This window comes from Limanda limanda, chromosome 12 (assembly GCF_963576545.1).
Source record: "Limanda limanda chromosome 12, fLimLim1.1, whole genome shotgun sequence".
NCBI classification, from domain to species: Eukaryota; Metazoa; Chordata; class Actinopteri; order Pleuronectiformes; family Pleuronectidae; genus Limanda; species Limanda limanda.
The window spans coordinates 9,906,503-9,918,570 of NC_083647.1; the positions used below are offsets into that span (position 1 = coordinate 9,906,503).

General features: G+C 43.4%; 1 protein-coding gene across 1 annotated transcript in view; it reads left to right on the plus strand.

The window, feature by feature from the left end:
* Positions 1 to 1,399: 1,399 nt before the first annotated feature.
* LOC133016031 (connector enhancer of kinase suppressor of ras 3-like) overlaps positions 1,400 to 12,068 on the plus strand; it is a 34,990-nt gene continuing 24,321 nt past the window's right edge. The window contains exon 1 of the mRNA XM_061083332.1: positions 1,400 to 1,495. Coding sequence (XP_060939315.1) covers positions 1,444 to 1,495 — 52 coding nt within the window. The 5' untranslated portion in view covers positions 1,400 to 1,443. The remainder of the gene's footprint in view (positions 1,496 to 12,068) is intronic.

Consider the following 12,068-nt stretch of genomic DNA (forward strand, 5'->3'; position numbering starts at 1 on the left):
AAGAAAGTGGGAGAAACCAAATATAAACTGAGCTGCACATTGTTCAGTGAACACGCCTCCAGTTTCAAATGAGGGCGGTGAACACAGAGAAACCACCTACATCATACGCTGCATTCAGGTGCTGCATGTAAACCCTTGTATCCATGTTTCAGTATGGTAAATAAACACTATTGGGCTTTCGTGTATTTTCGATCATGAATATTTATCACATGTGCAGTAAAACTAATGCAGTGCAGTGCCTGTTTGTAATGTTCTGGTCTCCTGGCCTGTGGAGCTACTTCGGAAATTATTCATTAGTGAGTCCTCCTCAAACAGTTCTACAATATACTGTCACTTTTGAATGTTTGTGTGCTGACCTTTATAGAAACAGTCTATGGTGCAGAGTGAAGTTAGTAAACTTTGTGTTTATCCTACCTGGTTTATCTGCAATGAAGGTTTTATAGTCAGTGTATTTGATAAAATTAAACTGAACCTTCTCTATTTCTGTTTAGTTAGAATAATTTTAGTTTAATTTCAGAACATAGGACAAGACAGTGAATATCCCTTGTACGTTTGAGGGTGTTTTGCAGTAGTTAAGTTGCCAACCGCCAGTAGATGTTAACAGATGTTAGCAACCACCAGCAGATGTTAGGGACATATCTTCAGTCATGTACCTGAGAGTTTACAGGTGTTTCGGGCCTTTTGACCACAAGACACCCCCTTCTCAGGCGGGCCCACCACAGGCTGATCATACCTGGGTGTGTGTCCCTAACACGTCAGTTGATCTCGCTGCAAAAAGTCCCAACACATGCAAATACAGAAATGTGCTTTGAATAGCGATAACAACAACAATGTTTCCATGGGACTCAAACAAGTGCAATTAGGGAAGTCTGCTACTCGTCAGTGGTGATGGAACTTCCCACAGCATTGAAGTTCAGCCAGGTTATCACTTTTTGGGCTTTTTTATTTGCATGTGTTTTCTTAATTTGCAGTACTTTGAGCTCTTTGGCCACTGTAGATTGCCCTTATAAATCAGTCTGGGATTTGTATATTGCATTATATTTATTGATTATCTGTTTTTTCAGTGACTGTCCAACGAATTGCCCCTCGGGATGTAATAAACATTTCTTGTGCTGGACTTTTCCCAATAGCTGAGAAAAGCAAAGTTATCTCAACAGAGGTTGCCTGGTGTCGTCACTTTGCACGCAGTGGGGATTTCTCCCAGTGTTCCCGGCGGTACGTGAAGGCAGCAGTGATCCCGGGCCGGGCTGTGAGGAGCTGTGGGGGATTTGAGGTTCTCCGGTCACATGTGTTCTCAGTCGTGCGCTGTCCGGACACACACAGACCAGCAGCTCCCGGCGGCACCAACGATGTGACAGCTCGGCTTCACTTCTCTTTCATCAAACTCCCGTCGCCACGTTGGTGTTGTTGTTGTTTGCCCGCGGACGGTGTGTTGGAGAAACCATGGAGCCCATAACCAAGTGGACGCCGAAGCAAGTTGTCGAGTGGATGAGAGGTAAGAAGTGTGGAGCACTTTGTGTGTGTGTGTGTTGTGTTGTTTTACTGTAACATGGCACAAACAGTGGCTCGTTCCTGCTCATTGTCTTCTTCTCCTCTGAGTCTCGCTCCTCTCGGTTATCTCCGGCTGGTTTCGTAGAAACTGTGACAACATTCCTCGTCCTCCAATCAGCCTAACAACAATGGAACCGCAACTGTTGTGACTCTCACTGATGTGGAGCAGTTTCCCCTGAACTGTGTTTCCTTTCCTTTAACACCACTGCTCGGCTGAAACGTTTGAGTCATGCTTCCATGTTCACTTGATAGACAAACATCAGACGGAAAAAAAACTTGTTCGCCAACTTAAATAGATGCTTCAATGGAAACACAGAGATTAATGATGTTTCTTCAACTTAAAATGATTAGATTTGCTAGTGTAAGATAACTTTACTTTGAACTTAATTAATGCTTTAAGCTTTTATATAATCAATGTTTGATTTACTGTCAAATACACTTTGTTCTCTGTCAAACAGGTGTCATGGTCCTGTCTCACTGCTTCTCCCTCTCACTGGTGTTGAGCTATTCACTCAGCTGAGTTTTCTGTCCTATTACACTGCTCAGCTGAGATGTTTATATCATGCTAACGTTTTAATTTGAGAGACAAGCATCAGCTGAACTCTATACGCTGAAAAAAGAAACTTCTTTACCAACTTTAGAATATACTATTATTAAAAAACACACATATTAATTTGGTTTCTTGAAATTTAAATTATCAATTTTTTTACAGTATAACTTGTTAACCTAATTCATTTTCGTGTTACCAATTGAAGTCATTTTGGAAGTTAATATACGATTTAGTTTTTTTCCCCCTGAAAATAAATGTTTGACTCACTGTCATATTTCTATCCAGTCTCACTGCTTTAACTCTCACTTTGGCAATTTTCCTCAGCTGAAGTATTAGCTGAACACTATACACTGATTAAGCAACTTATAACAATACAAAAATTGGTAACTCACAAATTAATGAAGTTTCTTCAACTTAAAATAGCATTTTGTTAGTAAAACTTGTTCACTTTGACTTTACTTTTTTCAGTTAAGAATTGTTTGATTGATTCTTAAATAAGCTAACTTCCCTGTCAGAAACAAGCAACATGTTCGGCAGTCTAACCTCACTTTATAGACTCTACTAGTATTACAAATAGTGAGGCTTGACACTATCATCAAAGTGTACACTCAATCATTTCAATACTTATTTCTAAATGAAGTAACGCTGATGTCCAGTTTATACTGATTTCAACAATTATCTAAGTATGTTTATAAAAAAACTTATGTTGCTAGCTCACTCCCTCTTAGCAAGTCCCCTTTCTTAAAACAAACGCGTTTCAGTTAGATCCCTTTTTGGTGCTTTTTGAGTGTCTGACACATCCATAACAAACCATTCCCTTCAGGAATGCAGGCAATGGTAATGTCATCATTCCTCTTTTAACCCGAGTCCAGTCACAGCACAGGTATGTCTAGTGAGGGACAGCAAATGGTATGTGAGGTATGAAGTCGTTGCGGTGCTTCATTCCAAATGCTAACCAGTGAAGTGTGTCTTTATAAGTCTGCTAAAGGAGTGATGTGCTGTTTATGTGTCACAAAGCTGTTTGTCTTTGCTCTCCTGTCAATGGCATTTTGACAACTCCCAAAAACAAATTGTAGGTGCTTTCCTTCTTTTTATATTTCGTGAATTGAATTTCAGAGCTCGTTGGTCATCATTTGGATCTGTAGCAGTGTTTGTTACTGCTGATTGAGACATGCCCTCCAGTGCTCATCTCTAGCTGTGAGCTGAAGGGGATTGTGGAGGGGGTTAGGTTCAATGTGTGTAGTGAGAAGAGCCCAACCAGAGCATGTGTGGTTCGAGGATTAGTTGTCTACACAGGCCCCATTGCTGTCGGACTCCTAAAAATCTGACTCAGCGGTTGTCTGTGCAGCTCTCAACCACTGGATTTGTAGAGACCCCCCCTTACAGACACACATGGTAGGAGTGAACTATCTGAAATGACAGCAGAACATTCATGGGAATGTTTCAGAGATCCCTTTCACATACAAACCCGGTGCTTGATTAGGGGATGCGGAACAAAGGTCAACTTCCAGCTAACTATTCGTACCTAATGATCTGTTGCAGGGGAAGGTCGCCGTTCCTGTTGTCATTGTCACAATGTAAATTCAGCTTTGATATAGATTCAGGGAAGCGGATGATGCTGCTTTGCACGATTGTCCCTGAAATTTAGATTTTTTCCTCATTGTGGTCCAGGATGGCTGAATAGTCACTTGCTTGGGAGATTGAGATCTTCACAGATATACATAAAGTTGTTGCTGTCAAAAACTGCAAAGTAATGGAGCTAAGATTGGGCCAGATTTTACCGACAGTCTCTGTGCAGTACTCAGCCAAAACACGTGGCATGTAAACACAGTCTTTGTTTTGTCTGAAGAATAGCTTGTGTAATCATCCATACCAAAGACAAGCAGCATCACACTGTGGTAAACCCTAATTTAGAGTAGGGTCATGGCCTCATGTTGACCTATTCACACCAATGGCAAACACGGGTGTTTCCAGGGTTGTTGTGCCTGTGTGTAAGAAGTAAGTCCCGGGAAGGACTTTGTTTGTAGACCTTCGCTCTCTTCTGCCTCAGGTTGTTTTCCCGGGTAAGACGGGGACATTTTGTGTATTGAGACAGTTGTTAATCACTTGCATTGTTTAAGCTGATCAAATGGTGGTTTGTGAATGTTTACTGCTGGTGAAAGGCTTTTTTTGTTTCCTACAATTTAAACACACTGTTGTATTTGGTTTTTGGGGGATTGAAGATGCACTGAAGCACAGAACCTACACCACAGGCTCTGGTCCTCCAGCTGGACCTGTGAGTGTCGTGTGATGGAAGTGCCATATGTCATGTGTGGAGCTACGTGCCCCAGGGGAAGAATGCACTTTTCTAATGACAGTGTAGATGGTACAACATGATAGCTTTGCAGTTAATGAATTGAATTTTCAATTTGTGGTGATGGCTAATTCAGCACAAGTTTGGGGTTAAGTTTGAAGAGCTGTGGCATTAATAGATTGACCTGCAGACCCACGTACACTCAGTCAAAAGTGTAAGTCACATGCTGCTAGTCATTTTCCAAATATAGTCTTGAACCCTTAGGGGCAGTGCCTCAGCTGAGACGGACTGGCACTCACCAGGGAATGTTTAGCGCCAACTCAGCCAAATAACTTCTCATTTACTAAACACACTTTCTTTTTGTCCTCTACTCGTGTCCACCTTGTAGTTACTTAGTGTCTGACTGCCAAGTCTTAACAAGGCATCCCAGACATGTAAACCCACACAACTAATGTCTGACTAAATGGCCTTTGTCCAGTTCTTTAACAAGCCCCGGCTTTGCAGGTCACTAGACATTGGATGTCTTCCAATATTTTCTATACTTGAACGCTGGATAATCAAATTTCAAAGCCATGTATCTGGAGATGAATTAGGCATGTGAACTTAACTGATGGAGTTTATTTGGAGCACAAGGTCGTGATTAAAGTCCTGCTGGTCTATTGGCCTGCATCCATCTCATACCACTTAAAGACTAAACTTCCCTGTTTAGCACACACATCCATACAAGGCCTGACTCCATTGGCAGTGATGTGTTGGGAGCTACTGTTGCAGATGTGTCTGTTGTATGGGCCCATAACTTGATGTCTGATATACATGGTCCAATGCAGGCTGTTATCCCATGTGTGCTTGTTGTGATTGGAAAATATAAGCGTGGCAGCAATGGTTTTATATAGCTGTATCATGCCTCTCTAATAACGCCAGGGTGCCAAGTCTGTAATTTCATTGTCAGGCTACATCCATACGGATACATTTTTTGTTTTAAAATGGTGTTTTATAAGTAACACAATCTCCTTCCACTACAGCTCCATATTAGTAATAATCCCTGTCCATTCTAACAAATATATCACATGACCATACAAGCTATGTGCGTGCATGTGTAAAACAGGAAGAAGTTGCATTTTAAAAGTAAAACTCGATACGATACTGGTATCTTGAATTTGGTACCGGTGCCCAACTGACACAAATTTGTATGTGTAACACTTGCATTTTCTGTTGTGTTGTTGTTGTACTGTAGTGCTTCCATATTGGCAAATGGTCCTGGTTTATCTTAGTGGTTACTTACGTGTACTAGGGCTGTGCGAAATGACCAAAAAGGAGGTTTGCGTCATATTATCACACTAATCTTGCTCTATTCTCTGTTAGTTTTTAACCCTTTCAGGGATTCAATGTATCACCATTTGATTTAACTTGCATCGGTACTGTTATAAAATGGTTTTTGGTATTTTTTCCTTACTTTTATTGAGGGTAAAGGGCAGAGGATGTCGCACATTGTTAAGCCCATGAGACAAATGGTGATTTTTGAATATGGGCTATACAAGTACAACTGAAGTGATCCATGTGTTTCTGTTGGTTCCTTTTTACAAGTTCAGAGGTCGGTACCCAGCCTTGTCAAGAGAGGTGACATACTTGTGTTGTATATGATTTTGTCTTTGACCAAGTGGCCACTTGAAAAAATAATACCACTGAGTCCACTCAGTCTAAATTACCTCACTGATGGGTACCTTCAACAGGCTTATCTATACAGAAGATAGTGAGGTGTTGGCAATGATGGCCCATGATTCTTATCTGGCTGAAACAGGGACTCCTTTTACTGAAGTGTGAACAGACGTGATGCAGACGCCTCACCCTTATTAAGGCATCCACTGCTTCTGTTTTAGTGCTGGCTCTATCGGAGAAGTGGATGTCTATGTTTGGATAGTCTCCACACGCATCATTAATCCAGTTTAGCAACCCTGATGCTGTAGAAGCTGTGTGTAAATGCATCCGGGTGGACAGGTGTCAAAGTAATCCCGACATAGGATTTAGGAACAGTGGAAATTTGCATGCCCCTTCCAGTGGCCTCATGTATACAAGGAAGTAGGGTTAGGTTAAGGTTAAATAATTATTCAAATGACAGGAGTTCCTCCCTCAATGTTAAAACACCCTTCTTTGACATTTACCAGTTACAAGTCACACAGCCATTCAGCCTTTAAAATTGACTTATTGTGTTGCCCTGATGGGCAGATAACCGCATTACTTTTTCATAGAAAATGGCCTTTAGAGTTCAGGGGAAGTGCTGTAAGTGGATTCCCCCAGGGGAGGGGTGACTGAAAGGGACTGTCGTGGTTTTGTTCCTGTTGGCCCCTCCGCGGCCTGTTTCTCACACAGCCCGATGTCCCGGCCTTAGAGCCTCAGGAGCTCCAGCATATGGGGACTTCTAGAGAAATCATCAATAGTTTATGTCATTGTTCTAGTGAGCAAGACAAAGCAAGAGTTAATTTGTTTCACTGAGGGTTTTATTATGTAAGGGTCAATCGCTGCTCGCAATATGAGCTTCAGGTGAGTACGTTCGGCTTTGATATCGTGTTTGCACACTACACAATAATGATCCTTCATGTGTGCAGCACTTTATTGGGGTTATTACTTTTATCAGGCAAACCATATCAGTGTGTATTGCCTGGGAACCCAACAGTTCTCCTCACTCTGCCAGTGGAGGAGACCCAATGCCACCTGGTACCCTTGCCAACCTGGGATAGACCAGTTTGCTTTTCATTCAAATCTAAAATATGCATTGCAAATCTCCCCCGATGATCTCAGCTTAGCAGGGCCTGTGAGCTACTTGGCCCTGCTCCGCTGTAAGAGCATTGCACCGCGAAGTGCCATGCTTAAGCCGTGAGAGTAAAAGCTCCAGCCTGAGGTGGCACAGCGTGTAAAGTGTAAATACGGGTCACATGCTGACTGACTGACCTCTCGTGCAGGGATGTCAAACGTATGCACCTGCCCACACCCGTTTGTTTCTGTGCCTGTGTGTCACAATTACGGCTGAAGGCTCGTTGTCACAGTCATGGGATTTGAAAAGTTTAATCTGCCGCAGCAGGTCCGCATTGCTGCACTGGTGAAGAGAACGAAAAAGGAAGCATAGGGCCATGTTGATATTGCCTATCAAAGCCCTGCTAATGCAGTTATGCGCAAATAACCACAGAACATGAATGGAATGCAGCCGCCTGATGTTTTTTTTTCCTCCCAAACTGCTCGGCGACTGAGCAGTCAAAACAGGTCACACATGTCCTTTGTTGCATTTGGGGCCACCAGTTGCTTTTAACGGATTTAAAACGCTGAACCCAGTCGAATTGATGGTCTCCCCCCTCGCTGACCAAATACACACAAAGCTCTTTCATCCTGCCACCAGCTTACACTGTAATGGAGTGCAGTGTCATTATGATTATGAAGTGATCTGTAGTTTTATGAACTGTTACCCACTTGTGGGTTTAGCCGGGCAGTTGGGTAGTTGCCAGATCAGAGCTTGTTCAAAACATGTCCAGACTAGTCCTTATTTTTTCCAGTCGTCCACAGAGGCTGGCTGAATTCCTGTCTAGCTATTAACAGTTCTAAAATTGCTGTCCTGTGGTTAAACTTTAAACTGACTCAAACTTTAATTTAGCAGTCCATTCAACATTATATCATGTGTTCATATCACAAATGAACTAGATACAGGCTGTTATTGTTTGTAAGAATCCTTGCCTATGATTTCTCTTGCTATGAATAGCTTTTAAACCCGTCAGGTGTCTTGTTAACTGGTCAGATTAGTGTGTTGATAGACCTGGCAGCATGTAATGGGCCAGTGTGTGTTTACACCATTGATGAGCCCCCAGGTTCACCATGCAACCCGCTTCATGCACATTGAGTGGATGGTCGAAAGTATTGTGCTTTTTACCAGGAAACTAAAACACCTGCAAGATTAAAGGGAAGCTTCATACCTTCTTGGTGATTATTCGTATGTTTGGTTTTCCCCGGAGCACAAAGGCACATATGACTTTATTGCAGCGAATTTGAAAACAAACTAATTGCTGAAACGCTTGTGCCAAGTTTCAGTTTGCATTTGATCCCCATATAAAATTACCGTTGGTCTTCCACGGAAAATTCCACAAACACATTGTAGTGAAGTAATGGAGAAACGGTTTTACATCCTGTTCATCAGGGACTACCTTAAAGAAAAACAACCATTTCCTGATCCTCTTCCAGCAGTCAAGGCCTCCAGCACACAGGACACTTATTGACAGATCCACCCTGACATGCTTAAATTGGAATTCGTTGTGACATCTCAGTCTCAACTCACTGAACTTAAAATGATCTGCCAGAGGCCAAAACTTGACAAATCTCGTGCCGCATCTCAGCCACGTTGGACCCGAGGCTGAAAACACCAGCACGTTTCAAACAAAACATTTTTTCCCTCTCGATATTTTCTCAATAGGTTGAACAAAGGTCGTTGTAGGAAAATATAGGGGTTTGAATTTGTTTAAGCAGGGAGTGGTAGATCCTGGACCTGACGAAACAACCATGGGAGAATCGAATAATTCTACCTTTTGTTTCCCTCCGTGCACCTGGGAAAAGCCTCCCACCTGCTCCTCTGTTTGTATGTGACGCCCTTTCCAGTCAACAACACATTTATTATTCATAGGAGCATGACTGTCCCTTCCTAATATGTCATGGCTGTGAGGGACACCCACAGGTGCTGACCAGAATACAAACAAACCTCACCTGGCTGCAAAGGGGCAGTGTGGTTTTCTTGAGATTAGCGTGCGCGTGTGGTAAGAATATATGATTAATTTAGAGCATGAAAAATAAATGGTGAAAACTTCAGCAGAATAACCAACATGCAGTGTGTGAATGTTTGTCTGCGTCATAGGTTCCCTGTCCTGGTGACACACTGTGTCGCTCACCGCTACCTTTCATTGAGGATGACTCACCCTCCCCCACCTGGAGGCTTCCCGCAGCAGGGAGAACAGGATCAGCCGCCTAGTGCCTGCAGGCTGCTTAGTAATGTTTTACGTTGCATAATTTATTCAAGTGTTCGTTATATTTTCTCCTCGGTGTAGTAATACGAGCAATTAGTCATTAGGACATTTCGGGGAAAGCTATTGACGACTTGTTGCTTTTCGTTTTGGAATGTGGTTTGTGTTTTTGGAAGAGGCGTGAAAGTGTGGGAATATGAGTGTCTTTTTGTTTTTCTGGTCTTGTACAGAGAGGATGGACAGACTAATGATGCTCTCAATCTTTTTGACCCCCTTCTCCTCCTCCTCCTCCTCCTCCCCTGACCTGCCCACGAGCCAGCTATAAATTGCTGGATTGTTGTCACGCACTCCTCCTCCTTCATTTCATCATCCTCCAACTTTCCCCAACCTTTGCCGCCCAACACCACCACCACCACCCCCCCAACCTCCTTCATGGCTCTGTAAAATCGCAGGTAGCCCCTCAGATGTGCGTGTGGACAGCCTGGGTTGAGGAAGGGACATCCACTGTGCCAAGGTCACGGGTGGACCCACTGTCAGTTTTGATTGAGTAAATCCTCTACACGGCTTGGCAGTAGAATCTTTCTTTCTGCTTTTTAAGCTTGGCTTTTTAACAAGATTTGAGCAGGGATATACTCTCTGGGAGATTTGTGGCAATTAGCAGGTTCTTATCCAAAGATTATTATGGGGATCCACATTAGGACCAGAGAAAGTACTGCAGTCAACCATACGAGCCACAGGGGCAATAGGAAGCTATCTTTGGTTTAATTAAAGGCTGGGTCATATTACTGTGTTTCATAAAAGCCAAGTCAACCATTGTCATCGAACAATAAAGTATATTGAAGCAGTTTTTTTGAGTTGCAGTGTTACTCTGTCTACCAGCACAATATTCCCACGGCAAACTAAATGAGTGGGGCTCATTTCCTCTGCCAAACCGTGTTCATCTTTGTTGTGGTTTCCATAGGCAGCTATTATGGTGCTGGGTAAATGTGTCTGTAATCAACAAGCAGGGCCACCCTGATCATACATGTGATGGGCTGAAAGCTGCTAAACAGAGTTCCCTGTTTTTTCACCACAACCTGTTTGTGTGTCAGTGGCTATGACTTTGAACCCAGGTTTAGTTTTGAAAGGGGTTGACACTCACGTGGTCATTTTCCTTCCTTGTCTTTCCTTGTCGTCTTCTGTCTCAGCCCTTTGTTCCTCCACTTTTTGCGTCTTTGCCTCCATCCCTGTACTGTTTTTCAGCAACTCCCTAATTATAGTTTTGTCGTTGGTAAATGATGCATAGGCTGTAGCAAAGCACGGGTCTTTTAGATGTCCTGTTGACACACAAACAGCGCTGCTTGTTATGCAACTCATCCCGTCTTGAGGAGTGACTCTCATGGCCACACAGAGTGAATGTCCTCAGTGCTTTCTCGTTTAAAGACAACAGCGTTTTCCGGATTCCAAAAGTGACAGTCTACATTGTATCTTGTGTTTTTTCAAGACACAAAGACTGTGACTATCTTGGGATACATGTCAACAGGCGGAACCACGACAATAATCACGGACACTGGAGGGGCCAGGAAAGACGTAGCAGGATTGTGGTGGGTGGGGATGGAGGAAAAGGTCTGGGAAGAGAAGGAGGAGGTGGGGACTTTTGAGACATTTTTAGGGCTTTGTTGCTTTCTTTCGAGGGTGTTTATGCTAGTGGCAACGAGCTGCAGTGTTGCTGGGCGGCGGACTGACTGGAGAGGGATGGGTGTTTACGTTGTCCTGAGAGGTTATTGCCTCAACCCTTGCCCCTATTCAACCTTCAAGGCCGGGCCACACCACCTGTGCATACTGGTGCTATCTAATCAGGAAGGACAGGGGTTCTATACAGCTTTATAAACCTGTTCTCAGATATCCCTGTACCTATGTCCCCATACAGTACATAAACTAAATATCTGTCTGTGTTTGCCCAACTGTATATGATTTATCTTCCATGCCTTTATCTTAAGCTACAACTGTTTTGGTTGCTTTCGTTACTAATGCGCCTGCAGCAGGCTGTTTCATCTCTAGCTCCATCTTGTTTCTGTTCCATCTTCCTATCAGCTTGTGACCAGAAGTCATCATATATCATGCATGTGACAAAATACCTGTCATCCTACCCTGTGATCTTCTGCTCTGACCCACATCGCTTCCAGGAATCCCCTCTCACCTGTCTCCTGTCAGTATTGGCTGAACCACTAGAAATAGGAGGAATTTTAGAAATCTGACTAGTTACCCAGCATTGTGCCTGGGGTTTGTGGGCCGCTTGAGGTGAGGATTAACTGAGCCCAGGGGGTGGTACTCCCAGCCCCGCAAACTTTGACCCCCTCTTCTCTCATCAGTCATCGTCCATCACGCTGTAAGAGACAGAGCTGCCTTTGTCTGCCTGTGGAGGGACCGGCCTCAGCTGCTTTTTCTCACTTAAGAAGCCCACTCGGGACATGTCACTGCCATTTTGTAGTTGTCTGTGTTTTAGATCAGGGTACATGAAGTGAAACAGTCTTTGTTTGCAGGAGGAAGCAATGATAAGATTAAAACAGGGGTCACACATGGTCCCAGCTTGTTAAGCATTCAGAAAAGTGATAGAACCCCGACCCCGTCACTGACTTACCCTCAAGACTAATTTACGGTCAAGGTGTACATACGGAAGCCGGCGCAGCCCTCTTTCCGTAGT